General features: G+C 46.7%; 2 protein-coding genes and 3 non-coding genes across 17 annotated transcripts in view; all 5 read left to right on the forward strand.

The window, feature by feature from the left end:
- The first annotated feature begins 656 nt into the window (after nucleotides 1-656).
- Nucleotides 657-3,004, forward strand: LOC114765801 (40S ribosomal protein S13). Its single transcript, XM_028956257.1, has 6 exons — nucleotides 657-736; nucleotides 1,642-1,690; nucleotides 1,775-1,853; nucleotides 1,992-2,161; nucleotides 2,491-2,591; nucleotides 2,929-3,004. The coding sequence occupies exons 1-6, from the start codon at nucleotides 714-716 to the stop codon at nucleotides 2,960-2,962; spliced, it is 456 nt and encodes a 151-aa protein (XP_028812090.1). The 5' UTR covers nucleotides 657-713; the 3' UTR covers nucleotides 2,963-3,004.
- On the forward strand, nucleotides 1,026-1,248 carry LOC114766466 (small nucleolar RNA SNORA73 family). The gene has a single exon (XR_003742798.1). It is a non-coding gene; the product is annotated as a small nucleolar RNA SNORA73 family (small nucleolar RNA).
- LOC114766463 (small nucleolar RNA SNORA73 family) lies at nucleotides 2,198-2,420 on the forward strand. The gene has a single exon (XR_003742795.1). It is a non-coding gene; the product is annotated as a small nucleolar RNA SNORA73 family (small nucleolar RNA).
- On the forward strand, nucleotides 2,702-2,829 carry LOC114766476 (small nucleolar RNA SNORA19). Its single transcript, XR_003742808.1, has one exon. It is a non-coding gene; the product is annotated as a small nucleolar RNA SNORA19 (small nucleolar RNA).
- A 3,835-nt stretch (nucleotides 3,005-6,839) lies between the features above and the next one.
- Nucleotides 6,840-24,946, forward strand: part of LOC114765635 (pleckstrin homology domain-containing family A member 7-like) — a 98,049-nt gene continuing 79,942 nt past the window's right edge. For 10 of the 13 annotated variants that reach the window (XM_028955880.1, XM_028955883.1, XM_028955877.1 and 7 more), the window contains exons 1-3: nucleotides 6,840-6,969; nucleotides 7,066-7,142; nucleotides 7,241-7,298. In XM_028955880.1, coding sequence (XP_028811713.1) covers nucleotides 6,887-6,969; nucleotides 7,066-7,142; nucleotides 7,241-7,298 — 218 coding nt within the window. In that variant the 5' untranslated portion in view covers nucleotides 6,840-6,886. Of the gene's footprint in view, nucleotides 6,970-7,065; nucleotides 7,143-7,240; nucleotides 7,299-17,115; nucleotides 17,470-21,170; nucleotides 21,272-21,365; nucleotides 21,574-24,121; nucleotides 24,875-24,946 lie in introns of those variants that run through there. The other 3 variants (XM_028955887.1, XM_028955876.1, XM_028955882.1) reach the window with 3 other exon arrangements.

The following is a 24,946-nucleotide window of genomic DNA, read 5'->3' on the forward strand; positions in this document are numbered from 1 at the left end:
AAGCATCACCAGTCAGCGCATTTGGTTATTGTACATGGCTCAGTCACTGCACGTTCTTATCTCAGAGACATCATAGAACCATAATCATCACCCAGTTCTGCCAGCACACCCCCAACTTTCTGTTCATGGATGATAATGCTCCACCACATCGCGTCAGAATTGTCACAGCTCGACTTCAGCAAGTTGGAGTGCCTCATATGGTACGGCCATCAATGTCCCCTGACCTGAACCCCATAGAGCACGTCTGGGACCAGTTGACGCAGAGACTGAATGAGTGTACCCCACCCCACGTGACCAGGCAGAACTGCGTGTAGCACTTGTGGAAGAGTGGAACGCATTGCCTCGGAACAACATCACCAGGCTAGTGAGGAGCAAGAGGGGTCGCTGCCATTGTGGCAAACGGTGGAAACACCTGTTAGTTTCTTTTATTTGGGTCTATCCTGTTATTGCCTACATTTTTGGGGTAATAAATATTACATACATTCTCATACATTATTAGTAATATCAAAGGGAACATTTACTTATTTCATTAAAATTCAGTAGTGAATTTCAGGACTGTACAGGATTACTTTCAATCTCAATCCCATTTTACTTATTCGGAAACGTTAGCGTTCGCTTGCGCGTTCCTGCGCGACGTCACTTCCCGGTCGACGCCTTACTTCCGCCCGGCCTCGGTCTGGTCTTCCTCTTGCTCTGCTCCGCGGATCGCCATCATGGGTCGCATGCACGCTCCCGGGTAAAGCAGCGTTTCACGGCCGAATTTCGGAGGCTCGGCGTTCTGGGGCCGCCGAGCGCGTTCGTGGCGACGTGGCGTTCGACGCGGCGCCCGACTCAGTGTGCCGGACGCGCGGGGACGCCGGGCTTTTGTACGGCGGCGCGGCCGCCGTCTGCGTCATGGCCGCGGCGCGGCGTGCCACGCTAGCTTAGCTTAGCCTAGCCTGAACGGGAGTTGACGAGCTAGGACGTACTTACTGGGCTCGCCCGCGTGTTAGTTTAGTTTACGGGTCGGTTCTGCTTTGAAATCCCCAACGTGGACACCCTGTGAGGTTGCCCTCGCATGGCTCTGTCTGCGTGGCGTGATGGGAGCTCAGCACCTCGTGCCGTGATGTACAGTCCCGTTCCACGACGTTGGACAGAAGGACGCTCCCCGGCTGCTTTCAGCTGGCGTGGACGTCGCCCTGTATATTCCTACGCTTCCCCAGAGCCTCTGGGCCATGACTGGGGCGGAAAACCATGCAGGGCACAACTCAAAACGTCCTGATATGTCCCACTTCCGACGGCTAATACATTTACAGTATTTATCAGAGCGACTTACAATCAGGGTTAAGTATCTTGCTCAGGGACACAATAACAGTAAGTGGGATTTTGAATCTGGGTTTTCAGGTTCATAGGCGAGTGTGAGTGTTGCCCACTAGGCTACTACCACCCTAATGCCTAGCGGGTAAGGAAGCGGCCCCGTAATCAGAAGGTTGCGGGTTAGAATCCATATCCACCATCCACACACAGCTCCCCGGGCGCCTGTCGTGGCTGCCCACTGCTCAGTGAGGGCGATGGGTTAAAAGCAGAGGACGCGTTTCATTGTTTTCTGTGCTGTGCTGGATAGACCCGGCAGCTGATCTGCTTTGTCGTCCGTGTTTCCAGGAAGGGCTTGTCCCAGTCAGCACTCCCGTACAGGCGCAGTGTGCCCACCGTAAGTTCTCTAATCTCCTTACGTCTTTCATACATCCCTGAATACCGTTCAGCTTATTTATTTATTTATCTTTCCTTCCTGCAGTGGCTTAAACTGACTTCAGATGATGTCAAAGAGCAGATTTTCAAGCTGGCCAAGAAGGGTCTGACCCCCTCTCAGATTGGTAAGATTTAGAATCATCTGCAAGTCATTAGGTTAATAGATCTTTTCGGAGTTGAGGTTCGTTCTGCGTACTAATGTCGACCTTGATGCTAATATAAATGTATGGCCCCTAGTGTCATATTTTTTGTTGGGTTTGTAGGCGTCATCCTGAGGGACTCCCATGGTGTGGCTCAGGTTCGCTTTGTCACCGGAAACAAGATTCTCAGGATCCTGAAGTCCAAGGGTCTGGCCCCTGACCTCCCTGAGGACTTGTACCATCTGATCAAGAAGGCTGTTGCTGTGAGGAAGCACTTGGAAAGGAACAGGAAGGTACGACTGTGAAAGTTACGCTACTGTATTGTTACTCCAACGTGGACACCCTGTGAGGTTGCCCTCGCATGGCTCTGTCTGCGTGGCGTGATGGGAGCTCAGCACCTCGTGCCGTGATGTACAGTCCCGTTCCACGACGTTGGAGAGAAAGACGCTCCCCGGCTGCTTTCAGCTGGTGAGGACGTCGCCCTGTATATTCCTACGCTTCCCCAGAGCCTCTGGGCCATGACTGGGGCGGAAAACCATGCAGGGCACAACTCAAAACCGCAAACGCTCTCAGTGGCTTAGTTAAAACGTTTGAAAGACTGCAAGCGTTTTTCTTTTCCTAGGACAAAGATGCCAAGTTCCGTCTGATTCTTGTTGAGAGCAGGATCCACAGGCTTGCCCGTTACTACAAGACCAAGAGAGTACTGGCGCCCAACTGGAAGTAGTACGTATTGATGCTATTCTGAGAGTTTAGTTTCATGTATTCTCTCTTTATTGCCGTAAAGTGCATATTCCACATATTTCTTTGCCCTGCAGCAGGTCACTCCGTGCCGTTTGCACATTTCATTGTCCCACTTCTTTACCTGTAAGATCTGAGATATTTCTGATGTGCTATAGTAAGTGGAGGTAAATTAGCAGCGTGGCTGTACAGTGTCACCTCTGCCAGTCCCCTTCATACAACCCTCTCGAATGTTGACCTTTTCTGAATCTGCCTCTTCAATTATTTTATTTTTTTTTATTGCTGATTTTAATGGGTTTTTTCCCCCCCTTTTCTCTCACAGCGAATCTTCAACAGCTTCTGCTCTGGTGGCATAAACTTCCATTGCATTTTTCACGAATAAAAGAATATTTGCAGTGGAATGTGTTTTGGTTTTTATTTCACATCATGCAAAGTGGTATGTAGGTCTGTCCTGAAGAGTTCTTTATGTTTAGAGTGTTGTTAAATCAGTAAGTTGCGATGCATCCTCAAGCTGCATTTTACTAGTGAAAAAATCTTGAGCTGCCACCTCCTGGCAGGAACAGAGATTTCCCTCTTAAGTACATTTTACTGCATTTGTCATACTTTTTATTCAGTCACCAACATGTGTTAAACAGACTTTTTTTTTTTTTTTTTTTTCCCCTTTAAATCTTCAAGTCAATACGTACAGCACATATTTGGGTGATTTGAGCATGTAGTTTGTGGAACCGAATTAACTAAAATATAGCATATTTTTACGTGTATTAACACTTACTTACAATAATATTTCCCAGGTGTTTTAATAGTTCATTGTGTGTTTAGGGTTCTTGTAAGGTCATAAGAGTATGAAACACTAGTGTCCAGGTGTGGTTAAATATGTTCACCACTAGAGGCCAGTATTTGAGTAAGTCCCTGCCCACACCTTTCGAACCATGGTGCCTTAATAATTATCCAGATTTAATTAACTTGCCTTCCTAGAGTGTTAAGCAACGGTATTAGACTTCATTAAGCACAAAAGCATGCAGAATAAATGATCTCCGCGTGGTGAAATGTTGAGTAACTCCCTGGTAGCGGACTGACTTCTGCTGGCTGTGAAAGGCGTTCATTATCATGTAAGGACGGTCGCTGGTCCTTCCTGTGTAATGAGTGCATATCCTCCAAAGGTCGGCCTCACCATAACGCCGTTCATTTTCACCTTCGTGAGTGTTCGTATTAATCTTGCCCATCAGTAACGAGTGGACAAGCTTCTGTCAAAGGTCACATTGCCACACTGGGCTCTTTTCCATTTGACTAATAGGCTTATTAAAGTGAAACAATGCTCCACAGAGGCGCTGGCCAGCTAGCCTGATTATTTAATTGCATAAAAGGCACTTCTGTGGGATGGGCAAAAAATGCATTATTAATTGCACATCTGCATAAGATAATGGGCGCACTTCCACGCTGCACCAGCCCTGGGTGGCAAAGTGCAGCGATTAAAGGGAATGGCGACGGGTGGAGAAGGCGGAGAGAGAGGTCCCTGCTGCAGAGTTCTGTCAGGTATCGGCTGCATGCTGCTCCTCTACTAGGAAGGGAGAGTTAACACTGGGTCACCTTGTCTTGCTGCGTCGTGGAGAGGCGGCAATCAACACACACACACACACAGACACTGCGGAGAAGTGGCGTGCGGGACCTGTGTGTGTGCGAGAGAGAGAGAGAGAGGCAGGGCGAGAGGGACACACAAGGAAGGGGGGTTATCAATTAAAAAAAGGTCACACCAAACGATCACACTAATGAAGGGGTAATAACTTGGTGGTTAATTGTTCCATTTCCCGTCGTGCATCTAATCCACCCTCCCTGGTCTGCAGCAGTCGGAATCATCACACGCTGCCTGTGCTGCGTGTGTGAGGTTGTGGTGTTTCTGCAGTGTGGACAGGACAGCTGACAAGACTTTAACACGTGTTCCCGCAGCTTCAGCGGGAACAGAACCCACCTCCCTGCCAAACACCAGGTTTATGATTAAGTGAAGTGATTGTCATTGTGAAACACAGCACACGGTGACACAACGAAACGTGTCCTCTGCTTTTAACCGTCACCCTTGGTGAGCAGTGGGCAGCCATGACCTTGGCGGATCGGGATTTGAACCAGCAACCGTCTGATTATTTTTTTATTTTATTTGAAGTGAAGTGATTGTCACATGTGATACACAGCAGCACAGCACACGGTGCACAGAGTGAAATTTGTCCTCTGCATTTATCGCATCACCCTGAGTGATTACGGGGCTGCTTCCTTAACCGCTAGGCCACCACTGCCCTGGTAAAATTATTACCACAGTAAAAGCAGTAATAACAACATAACTACATCACTGTGTTAAAAAAAAGATACTCCTACTGGTTGTCTTAAGAAAGAAGAAATACGCAGGCCGTTTCATGTCTGTGATGGATGGTCTAGCACGTCTTCTGAGCGACGTTTTTCCTCCCACCGTTTGATGCCCAGATCAACAGGGGGATAAGCGGGAAAAAAAACCCCACAATTTCTTCTCAGAAGGGATTTGCGGTGCATTGAGGTGTGCTGCTGCTTGGAACAAAAAGCATCTCTCTGTATTTACCTTTAAAATGTCAGATAGCATCCCTCCATTTTCAGATGCAGTGGTTCTTTATGTAACACTCGCCTATGAATCGGAAGACCACAAAGTCCCAGGTTCGAACCCCACTTACAATCATCATGTCCCTGAGGAAGACACTTAACCGTGAGTGTCTCCGGTGGGACTGTCCCTGTAAATACTGATTATAAGTCGTTCAGGATAAGGGCTTCTGATAAACGCCATAAATGTAAAATGTTAACGTTTTATAATTATTATTATTTGCTTTCAGTTTCACTTGTGATGAATGATGAATAAACATAAACTGCTGAGTCTAGACTTTTTTTTGGGTACGCAAACAGTTGAAATCTTTGTCTCACGGCATTTATATGAAACCCCCCCCAAAAAAAAAAACGTGTCTCTGACACCAGCTAAATTTACGGACAACATCTGGACAGTCGGAAGCGGGGCATGTGTAATGTCACGCCTGAGAAGGCCTGGTGCTCTTCACACAAGCGGGCCGGAAGGTTCATCTCTCCAGGGAGAGGTTGATGGTACGTGCCGCTTTCAGCATGTCATAAAGAAAACAATAAAACAAACACTCTCTCTCTTTCGCTCTCTCTCTCTCTCTCTCTCTCTCTATATATATATATATAAATATACATTTTTTTTTGCCTCCTGCCTGGGAGTGTTTTCCTTTCCTTTTGTTGTCACCTTGCCCTTGCCCTTCACAGCGTTTTTGTCATTCATCTTCCTGTCCCATCAGTCGTGGCGTCATTCAGGCAGCTCATCGGATCGCGACTGCCTCCGGTCCCTTGCCTTTGTGAGACTTCAGACTTCAAGTGCACCGTGATGCAGTACATATGGAATGCTTCAAAAAAAGAAGCAGCAGCCAGACCGAACACGACAAATCTGCAATGCAGCTACAAACACACACGTGCCTTTGTCTGCGCAACAGCGGCCTTTTTGTTGAGCTTGGCGTGTAGGTTAAATAATTCAAGCGTTCCAAGGATCACACATGGGATATAGACCCCCAATGACTCTAATGGATTCCACGGGGGTCACATATATTTGTGAGAAAACAAGAGAAAACATTCCAAATAACGATTAAATGCATTATTCTGGCCCTTGTTCAGCCATCTCATTGCAAAAATAGAATAAACAGTATTCGCCTCACGTCGCCTATCAGTGGTTTTAATGTTGTGGCTGATTGGCGCCAAGGGTTAGAAACACTTTATTACGTCGAAACCAGACATCCTATTAAAATGTTTGTGGCACAGCGTGCATATTAACAACCCGCGTGGATTATGATTAACCACCGCGCGTTTCCGCGAACGGCGCAACACGTTGCGTCGCGTTGCCATGGTGAGGTGCTCGCGCGCCGCGCGCGACAAAGTTCCGACCTGATCCGAGGGCGGCTACGATCGATAACGAGCCTCGAACCGGGAGCCGGCAGTCCACCGGCCCCGGACGCCCAACAAGCCGCCCGGCGACAATGGCGCGCGTAATTACGCGCCGTGTTCTCTCGCTTTTTTTTTTTCCGTCGGCCGACACCGGGACAAAGGCGGGCGCCGCACTTTCTCCAAGTTTGCTCCTTCCCCTTTAACGCTCAACGCAGCCCTAGCGGTGGGTGTTGGACCGTCGGATTCCCTCCCTGGGAAGTGAGGAGGAGGAGGAGGAGGAGGAGGAGGAGGAGGCAGCCTCGGCTCGCTCCAGACCAGGGATCATGGCGGCTCCGCTCGGCCGGGACACCCTGCCAGACCACTGGTCCTACGGGGTGTGCAGAGATGGCCGCGTGTTCTTCATCAAGTGAGCGCCGCTCCCGTTCCGCGCCACGCGTGGCCCCCCCCCTCGGTCCCGGTAACAGGTGTTTTTTTTCCCCTTCTTTCCCCTCTTCTCTCCCAGCGACAAAACTCGCGGCACCACCTGGCTGCATCCGCGCACCGGGGAGCCTGTCAACTCCGGACACATGATCCGATCCGGTAACGACGAGCCCGCGACCCGGAGTGATGCTCGGTCCCCGCGAACGACGGAGCCCTCACCCCCAACTTCTCTCTCTCTCTCCCCCTGTCCTGTCTAGATCTACCCCGCGGCTGGGAGGAAGGATTTACCGACGAAGGCGCAAGTTACTTTATCAAGTAAGAAAGACTCTCTTTTTTTTAAACCCCGCCCCCCCGGAGTTGTGGAGGGAAACACTGTCGCGTCGCCTCGGTTAAGTGTCTTGCTCAGGGACACAATGGTAGCAAGTGGCATTTGAACCTGGGTCTTCTGGTTCATCGTTATCGAACAGATTCCCATTCCTGCGCACATCTGGGAATTCTGTATCCATCGTGACTCGTGCCCGGTCGCTTGTTGATATCGACCCGCCGTCCACGTGTAATTCTACCGACAAATAAACTACACACCTGTAACGTGATCTGCATGCTCGTCATGATCTGACCTGAAAGACAAAAATAAAGTGTCCCTTTCTTGGCACAGATGTCTGGAAATGGAAGAGTTAAAAAAAAAACGTCCAACATTTCCAACACGTTGTGAGTGTCCTTTTTTTTTTTTTTGGTCGCTGAGCAGCATTTCGCCTCTTGGCACGGGGCGGCTGAATGGTATAGTGAGGTGAGCAGTTCCAGATCGAGGTGAGCCGATAGAATGACGGTGCGAGGGGTCGGGTGGTGGAGAAAGCTGGTGGGCCGCTTTTCCTCCTCTCCGGCTCAGCTTGTAGTCCCAGGAAGGTTTTTTTTTTTCTTTTATATATATATACACACACACACACACACACACATATATATAAAAACTTAGATAACCTTGGCTAAGGGTTTGAGGGTCCAGGGCTGGGTGATAAATCATTGCGAAGTTGTATTGCGATTATGCACATTCACATGGTCCTCAGTTTCAGTATATTCGGCATGGTGAGGCGTCCCACTTATTTAATGAATTGTATTTAATAAACACTTATTAAATACACCAAAGCAAAATATGAATGAATAAACTTATTTTTTCTGGTTTTAACACCAGTGTGAAACTAATCTTATACCTGCCACACAGATCTTGACTATTAAAAGTGAGGTTGTGTGATGTCGGTGTCCTCCAGTGATCATTTGGTGACGAGATCACGGAGAGCCGTGCTAGACACCGTCACCCAGCAGGGGGGCGCTGATGCCGGTTATTACGACTGAACCCCAGTTCGTCCTCACAGGCCAATCACAACCACCGAAACGGGGACCGCGGCACTGGCCAGAGGCTCTTTGATGGAAGCATCGTGGAGATGAAAAGATCCGAATTCGCCAAGCTGGTCACGTGTTGGTGGGCCGCGGTGTCGCGCCCGCCGTCTACCCGTGTAATGGCGGTAATAAAGGGCAGTGCCCAGCAGGGACTGTAGTCCTCGTCCCATTAAAATTCCGCGCAGGACCTTCACGTCTGCCACTTAGCTCCACGTTGTGCCCGCTCTGTGTGTGTGTGTGTGTGTGTGCATGCCGGTGTTTGCCCATGTGAATGTCGGCACGGTGACAGAGATATATGGCACGTTCGCAGACTCAGTTATGGCTGGACCAGGCCTTCCCAGAGCCAGCGCGGCCCAGCACCAAATACGGGTTAAAAATAGCACCGACGTCCGTCTCTTTTTTCATTTTGTCGTGTCTTCTCTATGAAGACCCTCCGTCTCTGTCGTTCACTTTTCTCAGTCACAGTACATTAGCCGGTCGGCGGTTTGCCGTTTTCTGCCACGTTTCACAACCTGTCTGTGTACGCTGTGGGGACGTGGGGACGTGGGCCAGTGGCTGTGGTGGAACAGATGGGTCCCACTGAGACCAAGTGGCGCTAACACTCCACATTACTAACAAACAGATTAAGGCTAACAAGGCACAGTCGCACGAGCCGGGCAGCCCTCCCCCCTTCTGTAGCACAGGAGCCTGCTGGGAAGACATACGTCTTACTGTACTTTTATGGACTGTGAAAATATTGGAAAAACGATCCATCATAATCTGCGATGACGTGTGCCCTCATGCCGAACATTTAAAATCGCTCTTGGTTAGATGTGGACATAAGGGACATTAAGATGAAGCGGCTGTTTTGTAATATGCTCCTCATAACCAGATTTTGCAGTGTTTATCTTTTTTAATTATAGTGTGTGTGTGTGTGTGTGTGTGTGTGTGTGTGTCCTCTGTGTCATCTCCACCAAAAGAGAGAGACTGGACACTCATTTACTGTCTTCTCTCAAGTTGCTTCAAGTTACTTATTTAAATTTTTCGCCAAATAATGGGCCACTTTTAAACAGTGTTTCCTTAACTAACTAATGTCACATCTACAGTAGAAATAATTTGGATTGGTTTGGCTGTTATTTCAATAGGAATGAGTGCAGCTAGAAGCTAAATGTGGTCATTTATATGTGTGTGTGTGTGCATGTATATATAGGGGTGTTAGAAAATATCGATACAGCAATATATTTTACATTTTACAGGGTGATAGTGTATCAATACAGGGATATCAGATAATACATATATTATATATATATATATATATTATTAAATTTTTTTTTTTTTTTGGTATGCAAATTTAGTCCAAAATTTAGTAAAGTTATGTTGTTTTGCCCGAATTTTTTATGTAATGTGATCCACAAAACATCTTGTATATCAGTTCTGTTTTTACATTTTCAGTGAACTATATGTTTGTGTGTGTGTGTGTGTATATATGTTAATGCATGTGTATATGTATGTATGTACATGTATATCAGTAGAAGGCTGGTATAATATCCACCCGCAGCACCCACGTCAGTGTTATACATTCATGTATACAACATTTATTCAGAGAACAGGGACAGTCGCCCTGGAGACACAAGGCACAAGTGTCTTGCTCAGGGACATAATGGTAGTATGTAGGGTTTGAACCTGGGTCTTCTAGTTCATGGGTGGGTGTCTTACCGACTAGGTAACTACTGATTGTAAGTCGCTCTGGATAAGGGCGTCTGATAAATGCTGTAAATGTAGGCTACTAGCACCTTGATACAAGTGTATTACATCTTCTATTAAATTAATTAATTTAGTAAACATTTCTAATTAAATGCCCATATGGATTTCATAAAAATTATTACAAAGTGCTGTGTGTAGATCATGACCTTTCATTTCTGTGGAAAATGCTAATCAATTGAAGCGCTGACCTTTCTGAATGCAGCCGACATTTGTCACACGACTGCTGTGTTAAATGCTCTTCCTAGCGAATGATGGTGAATTTTGAAGTGTTGCAGAAATAGAAAATATGTCACCCACAATGGGCAACCTGCTTCAACAAACGTTATTAAAACGAGCTTATTTGAACCAGCAAACATTAATAAGACGCTTAGCTTTGTTTCAGCAGTTTCGTAACTCAGCGCTGCATCCTGTTGTTGAGTGCTGCACAGTAAGCATTTTTTTTCTGCGTTCTGCTCGGAAGCTGTAGTCATTTTTTGGCCTCGCGCTGAACTCTTGCCCCCCCCGCCCTGAATTGGTTTTTACCATCAGTAGGGTCCCTTCTCCTCAGCTGGAGTATTAAGAGAACGGCAGCAGTCGGCCGGCCCCTCGCTTTGCATATTAACACACCTATTTTGTGACAGTGACGCTCGTCTGTCATTTCGTACCGAAAGCCCGGTGCTGGGTGGGATGCTGGGTCGAGAGGAAAGTGTGTTTTTGGGAATCTGTTGTTGCCGACAGTTTTATAGTGGGCCGCGTGAAGGGGGTCATTGTGCTTCGCTCTTTATTCCACGGGAAGAAGGAACAACAACAGAGCGGCGCGGAGACGTCGTGAAGGCCCAAATGTCAGCGCCGCGGAATAAATCGCTTATCTGCTGCCTAAATGGCTCTGCGGTTCCTGTTTTGGTCGCTGTACATTGTGCCACCGCTGCTTTGTGTCACTGTCAGAGGACGCATGGGACGTACGAGTGAAACAAGACAGCGCAGTGTTATTGGTCCAAGCAGACACACGGTCTGGAGCGTATTTTTGAATTTGCCCGGTGCTGTAACATTTCACGCTGACCCGTGTCAAGTGTTATTAACCCCCATATAAATTAATAATGGATTATTAGGGCAGTGCCACGTTTCGTGGCTCGAGGGGCAAGGAGGCGCAGAAGTGAGGCATCTTCAGAAAAGGGGGTTTATTATAGAAAAGTTTATTATAAAGAAACAGAAACATGGCACAAGGCCCGAAATAAGGAATACAAACCTGAAGGCGCGTGGTATGAAGACCGGGATTCCGGCGTCCACATCAATGTCGCGGCTCCTACTGGGTGCAGCTACACGGCTCGTATGGAGTCCCGGTCCATCAAGCCTAATTGGACCATAATCAGGATCACCCCAGGGTCCCCTGGGCGTCACACTTATTTACTGTGGACTCTGTAGTAGGCATTATTACATGGCATATAGCTTAGACAATGAGCAAGTTTGACTTAACAATAGTAATAATTAGAAAATAATAATAATAATAATAAAGTGCCGGCAATGTGCTCCATGGTTGCACTTATAGTGTTGCAGTAACACTGTTACACAATATTCCAATGTGTGACACTTTGCCTAGATAAATAGGGCTGTGCATTTAACTGATGTTATTGTTTATTATCATTATGCTATCATTTGTGTGTGTTTGTGTGTGTGTGTGTGTGTGTATATGTGTGTGTGTGTGTGTGTGTATATATATATATATATATATACAGACACGCACACACACACATATATATATATATATTCTACAGCTACATTTGTATTTATATTGATATAGCCATATTACTAAAATTTGATTCAGCCATGAATAATTAAGTTTAGTTTAATTTTAGCTCTCTTAATTTAATTTTAGACAGTGGATTAATATGAATAATTATCACATTATCAAGCTCAACATGAATCCAGCAACAGCGAAGCACTGTTATGCGTACATGAGACTTGGCTGTCGCCTTTCTTCCTTGTACGAAAGAAACATTGACATGTTTGGAATCCTATTTGGGAAACTGTAGCCTGTACAGCAAATGCTTTTATTATAACCAAGATGTAATAATGGATATTGAAGTGTGACCATTTGATATGAGGACATTGCAGAGCTCTAACTACACGTTTCCCCAGAAGAAAGGAGGACGGTTCTGAGGAAAGCTGGAAAGCTATTTTTTATGATGCCTCCTCTTCTGGTGTCCAGGTGACAGCCTGCATTCCCTGAATCAACAGCTCTCAGCTAATTTAAGTGATGAATATGGAGTCTGGGGCTTAGTCACTGTCTCCCTATCTCCGGGGCAGAGGATGCTTCAGCGGGAGCTGTGATATTCCAGCGTGCCGAAAGGGTGACATTGAGGACGCCGCGGCTCGACGTTCAAAGGTCGGCAGAGAGCCTGGGGTGAGGCGTTCACGGAACAGCGGTGCCCTGGATCATGAAAGCCTTTGAATGGTAAAAGGAGGCCTGGAAAGCTGAAGGCCGGGTGGCCGCAGCCGGCGGTGCCGTTGCCCGTGGAAGAGGTAAACAGTCAGGGTTCTTTTCAGGGTGCCATCAGTCGGCCGCGCAGCGTTGTCACGCGGATGTTAATTAAAATGGATGTCCTCTCTGTTCACGATTGACTGCAGTGGAGGAACAGGCCCGGGTCCGCGGTTCTGCGCTTCAGCCGATGTTTAAAGGGGAGGATCACCTTCGGAAGGACACACACAGACACACACACACACACGCACACACAACCTACACCCTATGCAGCGGAGCGCAGTGTGAATTCCGGCCTCTGAAATTATAAACAGCGGTGGGCGGTCAGTCCTCCTCCGCAGATTTCTGGTTTCGGGGGGACCCTGCAGCCGCCCACTCTCCTCCTCCGCCCCCCGGACTCTCCAGCGGTCGGGGAACACATGTTGCTGCCGTGACAACAGCCTGTTGCTCGGGCAGCGCGTCGCTGGATCTGAGGGGGCGGGAGCACAAAAGGCCGGATTGTTTGCACAGGGCGCCGTAGTAAAATCACCCTCATTTACATCCCGCCAATGTGGTGATGTCCCGCTCCGGCGGAATTTCACAAGCTGTCTTCGCTCCTCGGCAGCGGCCCTGCGGATATTTGTCTGGCCTCAGTTTTACCCAGAATATATTCAGTTTTGGCCATTTATCAAGTTCTTTTGCATGCCGGTGGATTTAACACAGACTGTAAAAAAAAGAAAAAAGAATTGAGTCTTTCCCTCTCTCTCCCGTTTCCACCTTTTAAGCTCAGGCAGGTGAACAGGCAGCTATAGAAGTCAACGTCCACCGGGACGAGTGCAACTCTATAGCTTCCCGAAGGCACTCGGGCACAATGGCGTCCTACCTGTCAGGACAATGTGCTTTTTGTCTGTCGGCCGTGCATCTCGCAGGACAGGCAGCGGAGGTGTTGGATTTCGGTGAGAATGCGGACCCTCGCGGGCCCGTGACCGGCCGCCTGCGGACGCTCGCAGACCTCAGCTCTCGCCCCTCTCCATCGCAGGAAACATTAGCGGGAGTTCTCCCGAGGTGCCCTAATTGGCTTCGTCTCGCAGGGCGCGGAGATTAGAGATGGAGCGAGTTCGCCGGCACCGTTAATCTGCAGGCCCTGCTAATGGAGAGCTTCATCTGGGAGCACGTGAGGCCGCAGCAGTGCCAGCGCGTCTGCTGTCACTTTGTCTGACCTTTGACCCGTCTTCCCTTCGAAATGTCAACGGGTCGGGGGTCTCTCAGGGAGAATTGTTATATTAAGCCTAACTTCATGGCAAAAAAATTGAAATAATAAGAAGACTAACAAGAAATATATTATAGGCCAGTCATTTTGGCCTACCTTGATATTTAAAAAAAAGAAACTATATCCTCCTCTTTCACAGTTTTTTTACAAGAAATTATTCGAATGTAACTTGACTAGTTTCAAGGGTAATTGAGTTTTGTATCAGTTTCATCAAAACCACACCACTGGTCTTTATGAAAGCAGATTCACAGATTCCCTGCGTGCTTTCGAAAGAACCGTCCCGGCAAGCAGTAAACGGAATGTCGATGTACCGAACACGTGCCTGATATGGCTTATTCAACAAATAATAGTAAATGTCATGTTATTTCAGACCGTCTTGTAATAAGATATTGTAAAGGCAGCTTTTTTTTGGTTGATTTGTTCCCTCCTTTTTAAAACTTGTAGAATTATAGCGTCATTATGGAGTAAACAAGTATGAATCAAAGTTTAAAGGCAGTGTAACTAAGTGAAATATTGTTTGAATGTTGCAGTATGTTATATATAATGGGAAGAATATGATCTGTTGAGGCCGTGTTGAGGAACATAACGTCCTCATAGGTTCTGATCCTATGAACGGCCACGGTGCCATGAGGAGTATTAGGAGAGATGATGAGGAACGTGATGAAGAGCCTGTCACAGATGATCAATCGCCTCAGACCCTCTGTTCTGCACTTCCACATGAGCACAGCACTTCTCTGCTTATTGAGTGTGTGTCCGGTGCTGTGTGTCGATTGTGGTGTGTGTGTGCGACCGTGTGTGTGTGTGTTGAATGTTCAGTACAGCGCGGTGGCTCCTGGGCACCGGTTTTGATGCTGTACTGGGAGGGGAAACAGGATTCTGTTCCGGCTGCTTCCTCTGTCTCTGTGACACACACACACACACACACACACACACACACACACACACACTGCAGAGCTGCTTGTATGCAAGGTGAGATGCAGGTTTTTATGTAGTACATGGTGTTAGAATAGGCTTCTGGCCAGTTTTCATTCCTCAGATGCTCATTTTTCGCGGTTTCCTGGGCTTAGGGACACAAGACTGCCTGAAAATACTGCAATACTGGTAGTTAAGTGGCATAATATTGCATAGAAAGCCATCGCTAACCTGGTGGATTTAAAGATTTGAGGCATTGTGCTATTCCGCTGGGAGAGCTTTAATAATTCAATATCTGCACTAGAATCATTTCCATAGATGCGATTCAAAAAGTTGCAATTTGCACCACTTAGACACTAATCAGTATTCTGATTACTGGATGTGGATTAAACGATGGGAACATTGTAGCTGTTAAATTCAGCTGTAAGTCTGTTTTAAAAATGAAAAACTTCACTGGTTACTAGAAATGCTGAAAACAGTTGAAAACAAATGAACCAATTTAGACTAGATGAGTGTCTGGTACATCATGTTATATTTTAGAGATTCTTTTAACTTTTAAATTATGCTGAACGCTGAATGATAGCGTATGGAGGTTTGTATGGATTTTGAATGTACACAGTGGCATCTGTGTACAGAGAAGCCACTGTGACCTTCACCTGTCCCCCCGCTGCCCACCCACACACTTTTGTGGTCCCCTCTGCCGGAATGATTAGGCTCGGCAAACACTCCTCTAATCTCCCCCCTTTCATGCCAGAGGCCTGTAATCAGTAGATGTGCCCTTCTGCATTGAAGGACGCAGTCTGCCCTCAGCTTTTATGGCACCTCACCGGCTGCGTAAGGGACCACTGCTGCCTCTTTCCGGAAAAGCCTGAGCATCAGTGGTCCAGGCTGGTTTGTTCCAGATTAAGGCTCCTTTTTTTTTTTTTCATTTTATGTGACAGCGCACTCAGTTACATTCTGACGTTTTCAGTCCTTTTTGTTCTAGACGGGACAAAACAATTCTATATTGAATTTTGGGGGTGCTTAGTGGACCTTGGTTCCCCTGGATATGAAACCAGCTTCATCATTATTTGTACCTGTAATTTTAAAAAAAGTGTAAAAAAAAATGATTGGTCTTCTCAGAGTTTAAATTCTATTATTTCCAAATGTCCACTAATCTCCACTAATTAACATAATTCTGTCTGTTACTGTGGTGTCCAGCCATGTGCTGTATTTTAATCTAAGCTGTTATTAAGGAACCTTCGCGGGTGCGAAGGGACTCGGCGCCGTTGAACAGTAATGTTTGCGATATGGATGAACCCAATTGCCTTGTGTGCAAAGGAGCTGGTTTCTTTTAACCTTAACAAAACAACACACACCGGACACGTTCCGTTGTGTCACCGTGTGCTGTGCTGCAGTGTTTCACAGTGACAATCACTTCACTTTCACTTTTCACAAGTAGGAAGCGACGAGCTGAAGGATTCGGAGTCGGGAATCAGTTCGGCGCTGATTAAATGTACCGAGAATCACCTGTCACCGTCTTCCCGTCACGTGACGAGAACTTAATTATGAAGTATTTTTGGTTTTTCAGCGTGTATGTTCATGTTACTTGAACAGGTGTGGCACGCAGAAGAACAATTAGAACTAAAGAACTACAGAACTAGTTTACTAGAACTCTTTTGTCTTTCTGCATGGGCTTTGGAGCTTTGGGATCAGTGTTTCGTCATTTTGGTCCTGGGTCGAATGAGATGTGGATTACATGACTGTGTGTGTGTGTGTCTCAGTGTGTTAACGTTGGCTGTCTGTCGCGGCCAGAAGGGAGCAGGTGTTTGACTGTGGGGGTCTCGTGTGTCTCCTCTTCTCCCCAGGCCTCTGTTCCAGCCCGGCTCGGCGACTGGAATGTGGGATAAAGTGATTATGCAGCATTTTTTTTTTCACCCCCCCCCTCCAGCCCAGGGGGCGGAGCGACAGGTCCTCTCTGTGCCGAGACTCCTTAATGATTTCCTCTGGCTGGGGGGGGGGACGGCAGTGCGCAGTGGAGCCGCAGTGGCCTGGGTCCCTTTCGCCAGAGAAAGGAGCGGGCGGAGAATTCATTACCTGCAGGATGAATCATGCGGCCCCCTGAAGGGCTGTGTGATGCTGTAAATGCACGTACATACACACACACACACACACACACACACACAGAGAGAAGATGGTGCAGTCGTCTCGTTTCTGAGCGCTTGCTCAGTCATGCTGCGCTGTAAATCTGTTCTTGTCCGTGGAACGGAAGCTCTGGGAAGCCTCTGTAAGTGATGAGGCTCGGGCCGCTGAAGACCGCGTTGTTTTAACTCCCGGAGACAAATGAGAACTGGGTGGGAGGCTCGACTGGCCAAACAAAGAGGGGGATTGAGTGGCCGACACAGTGGGCTCCTGTGTGTTGCGTGGGGGGGGGTCAATGTGGCGGACATTCCATCAGATGTTATTTGAATTGTGATATTTAACCCCCCACCCCGGTGGCTTTGGTGACGACACTGACGTTTGTGGGTAAAGATGCGCCCCTTGTAACCATGGTTGAGGCGCAGAATGATAGACCGACCGGCAGAGACAGGACCGTCCCGCCGCGGCGGTGGCGATTCTGACCCCAACATGGGGTCGGGCTGCGGCTGCGTACCGTTCGGCTGCGCGGCCAAGCCGGACGACGAGCGTGAGGGTACGAGGGTGGAGCTGGAGGTCATCGTTGAAGAGAAGGAAGAGACTTTGACAGAGGAGGAAAGGTAAAAACTCACATGGGGAGGAATAGAAAAATTGATAATGACCTCTGAATGACCTCAGGTTGACTTAAGAAGAGCCTGATAAACTTATTCAGATGAAAAATCTGCTGCCAAGTTCAGAAAAAAATTCCAGTTCTGTCTGACCCTCAGCATTGGAAGATGAATATCGAGCGGAGCCTTCCAGGGGTTAACAGCAGGGGGCTTCGCTGGTAAACAATGCGTGTTGTTCTCTACCTCAGACTTTCTACTATTTCGTCTGGATGTGTGGGATTTGGACCATGACTGGAATCCGAGGGTCTGGCCCGCTCGCAGCCGGAGCACAATCTCCATAGGCGATCTCAGCCCCCTCCGCGGAATCTGCTCTCCGTTCACGGAAAAGCTGATTCCCGTTAACGTATTAGAGACTTGCACATGAGACGTTGCAGCTAATGCGGTAATGGCGCCTACCTGAAATGCTGTATTGTAGTCCGCTCTTCTCAGCCTCACACTCTGGGCCGTCGTCTGGAATCTGGACTCCCGGGTTCCGAGATGCGGCCTGAGATATGGGTGGTAAATGAAAGTAGACTGTGCGTCACTGCACCCCAAGGCCTCCGAGAGTTCCAATTTACTCCTCATTTTCCAGCCACTAATGGCTTATCTGGACCAAGCTTTGGGCACAGGGCTTGTTCCTGGAAGCGTCTGAATCATGTCTTTAAAAGTTTCCATAAAAGGTCCGGTGTTACAAAAGACAGGAACGTGAAATGGTATTCAGTTCCATATTCTGATTATTGTTGATGATCTTGAGTGTTAATCTTCTGCACTATCAGCATTCACATCCATATCCATCCATTCCACACACACACACACACACACACACACACACAAGAGGAGACAAGAATGTGTTTAATTACTTTATTCCTCTCTTCTTTTTTTCAAGGTGGTTACAAAGATCAGAGAGTAACTTCTGTTAATCCTTAACACTGGAATATACTGTAATCTCGGGATCTTAAATTATAGGGAACCTAATGGCTACTTGCCGTGTGATGAGTGAGATTGGTGCACACATCAAATTACGGGTGAATTATTGATGGTTATTGTCTGGTGAAATAAGATATGGCGAAAGAGGTCGATGGCGCTATAAAATGATTGGCTCGTGATACACAAATTATTGTGCTAGAAGGAGACAAGCGGCAAGCGCGCGCTCCCATGAGAACATTGGTTCTACGTAGTTTTGATAATCTTGTCTGATTCTTCATAGGTGGCCATTCATTCACCCCCGCACACAAACAACACACACACACACACAGGCCGTTTCAACTTTTCAACATGGGAGAATAACTTGCAGAAGGACAATGAGGGAGCGACGGGAGACAGAACAAAGCAGACGTCAAGTTTTATTGCCGGTCGGCCTGTTTTACTGGAGTTCAAAAGGGTACAGACGTGAAGAGTGAAACTCACTCGACCTGCCTGTACTTTTCTTTTATTTAGTTTTGTTGCTGTACCTTCCGCCTGTTACGCGTCTCTGTATTTTACACTCAGTTTTTATCAATAGAAAAAAGAACAATCTAAATATGTGAATCAATAGTTAACATGTTTTATTAGTATCCAGAACTATACCGACTATAGTAAGTAATTTTTTTTGGTTTCTCAAATCTGTATGCACATAGTGAGGCTATATTCATACTATATCATACATTCTCTTGATTTAAGAATGCAATATGTATAATATTGCAAAATATCTTGATACATATATCATGATAATGAAATGCATTCTCCGTACCGCGATACTGCGCCTGGAAAGGCTCTGTCATGTAGAGTACAGTATATTGTGATATCTGTGCAGATGTAAGCTGCCACGGCCTCACCGGCCGCACTAATTTACGAGTGTGATTATGGCCATGTGACGCATGTTGTCTGTTGCTTTTCCAGGCCCGGCACCGCAGCCCGGGACAAATCTTTAATTCACAGAGACAGGGCCTATCACAGGACAAATGGCCCGAGGCTGCGGCCGTGGCAGTCCCTCGCCTCGCATTAAAGCCCCGTGAAATATCTGTGGCGAGGGGATGAAGTAATCTCTGTCTAAATGAATCAACTGCCAAGATGCTCCCAGCCGGAGTGTGTGTACGCGCAGGCTTGTGCATGTGTGCGTTTGTGTGACAGAGAGATAAATCTATATGCTTGGCTTTGCTGTTCGCAGCTCTTCCAGCAGGGACTGCTGTTGAATCTTTAACGCTCTCGGCTGCCCTTTGTTACATCAGCGGCCCTCCGTCTCTCTCAGCTGCTCTGACGCCTTCATCCTGTGTTCCCTCTCAGCCCTCCAGGTTGCGTTTTCATCTCTGATCATCTCTGATCAGTTCACGTCCCGTTTAGGAACAAAGGCCAATTGATAACCTTTAGGTTTAGTAGGTATGTTTCTTATAGACAACGCTTTCCGAAACATGCTGGGCTGTGGTTTCTATCCCTCCACTGTACTGCATTAAGCCGGGCTACCTTTAATTCAGGGGCCGTCCTGTTAAACAAGGCATTACAGTATTGTTGAGGCAACTGGATTATTAAACTAACTAATTCTTCTAGGCGGGGTTACATTATGGATAGACAAAGCCATGAAATTGTCTGGTATGAAGGGTATGTTGACAGTGTGTAGAGTGTTGTGTAGTATTAGATGACTGGTTTGGCCAGGGTGATGGAAACTGGTTCTGTTTATTTACAGTATTCAAATTGAAGACTAAACTATTGAGAATTATCATTATACAGTGTCTGTATATAGATTTTTTTTCATAAATGACATTGGTGGTAGTAGACAGGGTGGTAGTAGCCTAGTGGGTAACACACTTGCCTATGAACCAGAAGACCCGGGTTCGAATCCCACTTACTACCATTGTGTCCCTGAGCAAGACACTTAACCCTAAATTGCTCCGGGGAGACTGTCCCTGCAACTACTGATTGTAAGTCGCTCTGGATAAGGGCGTCTGTTAAATGCTGTAAATGTAAATGTAAATTGTGGAAATTTCAAATTGGCCCTCAAATATGTCTTCATTGACCCCCTTTTAATGGACTGAATGATTTATGGGTGAACATTGTATTTATTCCCTTTTGTGCAAATTAATCACATCCATTGGAAATGATATGAAATCAGCTGTGTTTGCTACTAATAAGCAAAAACCTAACATTTAGCCAGCGATAAAGTTGAATATCATGTTATCCAACGGTACTCAATAAGATGTACGCCACCTGCTATTGATGAACATCTGGTATATAGGAGCACCCATAGGGTGCCGCATCCATGTCGGCCACTGTAGTCTAGGCTGTTGTAAATCTTTAGTTGTGCTGGTCTGTCACTGATCAGCTACTCTATCCGATCCGGATCCGATCCGGAGACAGTGGTAGAGCACCGGAAAGGTTCGGGTTGTATCCTGAGTGCAAGGTCATCTTTGACTGCTGATCTGCCCAGACGGGTGCGTGGTGAGTGCGGTAACCCGAGACGTCTGAGAGGGTCTCTTCAGCCCTTCCTCCTCATCCTCTTCTTTCCATTACCCTCCTCTTCCTCGGCGAACAGGCCAAGCTGCGCACAAGGCCCGGGAAAGCACTGGGTCACTTGGGAGGAGAACGTGCTGACTGGATTAGTCCAGGTGATGGTGCCGAGGGGGGGTGTTGTGGCACCATGTGGGCTGAAGCAGCACTAATTTCTCCAGCCTGACGGCGCACTCGGCACCGGTGCAGAAGCACTTCAAGGGGAAGTGATCTTTCTGTACGGTTCAGTCCTCGCTCCCTCCTCGGCGTGGCTGAAGCTGACCCCCCTCCAGGATATTTTTGGGCATATGATGCGGTAAAGTTGGCATCCGGCTCCAGACACATTCCTCCGAGGTCTGACTGGATATTTTTTGTGAGGGGGACGTTTTTTTTTTTATCTTTTATCCCAGGGATGGTCCCCTGCCACGAAGAGCAGATCGCACTGGGGGAAGGCATTTGCGGTTGTTTAGAGACATTTCTATAGCTGTCAGCTCTGCTCTACAGCATTTGGGGAGGTAGAGAGAAAGAAAGACAGAGAGAGAGAGAGAGAGCGGACAGATAAAAAACAGACTGGAAGATTCTGTTTTATGTTTTCCCTCCCTGGTGCTCTTGAGTCAGGTAAGAAGTTCTGTAACTTTGTCTCTGATGTTTCTGTTGATTCCTGCACTGATTGTATAATATAGATATGCAACTTTTTGGACACAAAGGACACTTGCCCAACTACATTTTTTATTTTGTCAGGTGTAATAAATGTGTATCTGGAAGTGGCTTTTGATCGGCATGCCTCTCAGGAAAAGGGTCTTTCATCTTTCCTTGGCTCTGTGTGCCGTTCTGAAATGTATCTCCCCTTGGCTGCAGTCCTCTGGCGTTTAAGGCCCGTTTCAGGAATGCGGAGCGGACAGTGTGTGCAGGACGTTATCTGATCCACTGACAGCTCTTAATTTGAAAAGGATGGCTAATGGCTTTTCCAAAAGTAGAGGGTTTTAAAAAGGCGTTCTGGCTTCATGTCAAGCTCTGTCCATGAACAATAGTTTTTTTTCCCATTTCGATACTTGAATATAGAAGTAAACCTGCAAACATTTCTGACGTAGTCAATTGGTGCTGTCGGCTTCTTGTGAGCCATTTTGTGATGGAGAGAGTTTGCGAGATTGGAGTGAGTTTTTTTTCCCACCACAAATTTTGAACTGTTTAGCTTGGCACCTAACATAGAGCTAAGTATGAATTCGAGTATCGAAACCCATTATTAAATTAGACTTGTGGCTAAATTATTGCAGATTATTGGCAGTATTGATTAACTCCATCATCAATGGTACAATGGTACTTATTTTACACATTGCAGCCTCGGATAAGCCTCAAGAGCTCCTACTATTGAGTTCCATTAATATAAGCATGAAAAAAAACTTCCTGTACATTCTCAGGATTACTGTTACAATGATTGAAATATTGTTGACTTTGCAGAACACTCCGGTTACATGTTCCAGTTTGGAGTTTGGGGTGGACTGTGGGTGTTCCTGATTTCCAGACTGTGTGCACCTAAATTGCTCTGTATTAATCCACCCTGGTTGTGTCTTGTCCCTGTCAGGTCATTGTGCCTTTTACCCTGTCCTGTGTGCTATGTGTCCTCTCATGGAATATTCTCCTGTCTGTGTAAGTCATGCAGAGTCACGTGTCCTCTGATTCCTGCTGGGATGGGTCCATGACAAGTATGTTTATTTGTATTTATATTGTTTATTGCTTTATGGCATTAACAGGCCAAATGAACCGTACGACATAAGAACCATACAGCATATCACATCCATTTTTATCCATAGTCATAAGTTGCGCATCATAACAGATAAGCAAATGTTAAAAAGTATGAGCATTTGTGTTAATTTACGAGTTATGCCCACCACATGATGTCACAGGTCAGAGTTCTGTAAAGAGACTTGAGTGCATGCTCTATTTAGTTCTTTGTGTGCTTTTGAATGGATGTGAATGTGAAGTGTGACCGGGCCTTTATTCTCCTTCGGAAAACACATGACTGCCTAGGCTGAAGTACAGGAACACCCAGCTGAAGAGTAAATTCTGAGGGAAATGGCTGGGATGGGGATGGGGAAGCTTGGCTGACTGTGGTGAATAGATGAGATGAAGATGGCTCTTGCTTTTGCCCCATTTGTCAAACGCTGGGACCATGTACTCAGGCAATGCTACTGCATCTGAAATCAAGTTTAGGTGAAGGTCTCCACCTTCTCTCCACCTTTAACAGCCTGGAGGTTGTTAAAGCCTGAACTCCATCATTTATGTGTAAACTCCATCATTTATGTGTTAACATTTGAGGCAGACGATAATCTGCGAAAATTATTAGTTTAACATCAACATTTTGTTCACAGCATCCTATTTATATTCATACAAATTTCCATTTCTTTTGTAAAACATTCATGGACTTCGAAATTGGTGACTATTTTTGAATGAAAACTGACAGATTAATAATGAAGACAAAGATAAATATAGGCATAAGAAAAGCCATAGCAGAAATGAAATATAGTGTAACTACATTAGATTTTCCTCAAGCAATTAAATAAAAAATGAATTAAGTTCAGTCCAGTTTTGCTGCCACATTTCTTTCTTCTTAGATACAAAAAAATATTAATCTATACACACACACACACATATATATATATATATATATATATATATATATATATACACACACACACACACACACACACACACACACACACACGTTAATGATGTGTGGATCACGGTTATATCCACAGGCAAGTCGTTTGGTCAGTGGAATGGGCATAATGTAGTAAAAATTTTAATTTTGATAATAGTTAATGAATGTAATGATATGCCATGTATGAGATCTCCTGTAGCTGGTAATTACACACAGTACTAACTATGGCCAAAGTTGTCAGAGTGTGAATAACAGTGAATTAGCGGCCAAACTAATTTGGTAAGAAGATAATGGCCAACAGCTTGAAGCCCTTTTGCATGGGCGGCCATTATGGCTCCGATGTGCTGCTTTAATGATCTGAACCTTTAATTATCCAATTATGGTTCGGTCAGCTATTAAATTAACTGGACCGACTTTCCCAACCTTGCTTTTCTCATGGTTTCTTCTCCATCTCCATGCTTGGCGACGCTTTGTTTCTCACGGTGTAGTAGTTCGGGAAATGCTTGTGGTGTTTTGGGACCCGCTAGTGAGCTGAATGGATTGACTGGTGGGGATGAGGGTCCGGGGGAAGCCTGTGACCCCGCCTCCTCCACTTCCTCTTTTCCCCATCCCTCTGGGAAGTGGGAGTCATCATTCACCTGCAGCCTCAGGAGTCATCATGTGATGGTGCTGCTATTTGGAGCCGTATGATCAGTGTTTTTCGGCCTGCTGGAGACGTGCCAACACCACCGCTGTTCCCGGCCCAGGCGGGGGGGTGTTCTCCCGCCCTCGCTCGGCTATTTTTCTCTCTCCCTCACTGCTGCAGACCCATCATTGGCAGATCCTCTTACATCATGAGGCTACCGACAGAGCAGTGCGCTTCTGAGCAGGTTCAGGGAGCGTAACCCCGCCCCCTCTTTTTTTCTTGTGTGTGTGCGTGAGAGAGAGTGCGTGTATGGCTTTAAGTGTTGTTATTCTCTCTCTCTCTCTCTCTCTCTCTGTCTCTCTCTCACTGAGCCTGTGGCTTCGCTCATGCCTCTCAGAGGGTTGGGCGCCGGTGGGAAGCGAAGAGGAGCTGGTCAGGTGAGGGAGCGCGTCACTCTGCCCTCCCCTCCGGAGTGGGAGAGTCGGGAGCGGGAAGCACGTTTCAAATGAAAGTCTGGCGGCTGAGGGGAGGACGTCTGCGGCGCTAGAGACAACCGCCGCAGCCATGTGGAACCAGTCGGGCTACTCTGAGTACCTCATCAGCCCTAACCAGCCCTTCTACCGCGTGTCGTACAGGTGTGTATGCCTTGGCCGAACGACCGGCCAGAAGGGCTGGTGCGGTGGGGGTGTCGCTGTATAGGCTGTTTA

This window comes from Denticeps clupeoides, chromosome 16, assembly GCF_900700375.1.
Source record: "Denticeps clupeoides chromosome 16, fDenClu1.1, whole genome shotgun sequence".
NCBI classification, from domain to species: domain Eukaryota; kingdom Metazoa; phylum Chordata; class Actinopteri; order Clupeiformes; family Denticipitidae; genus Denticeps; species Denticeps clupeoides.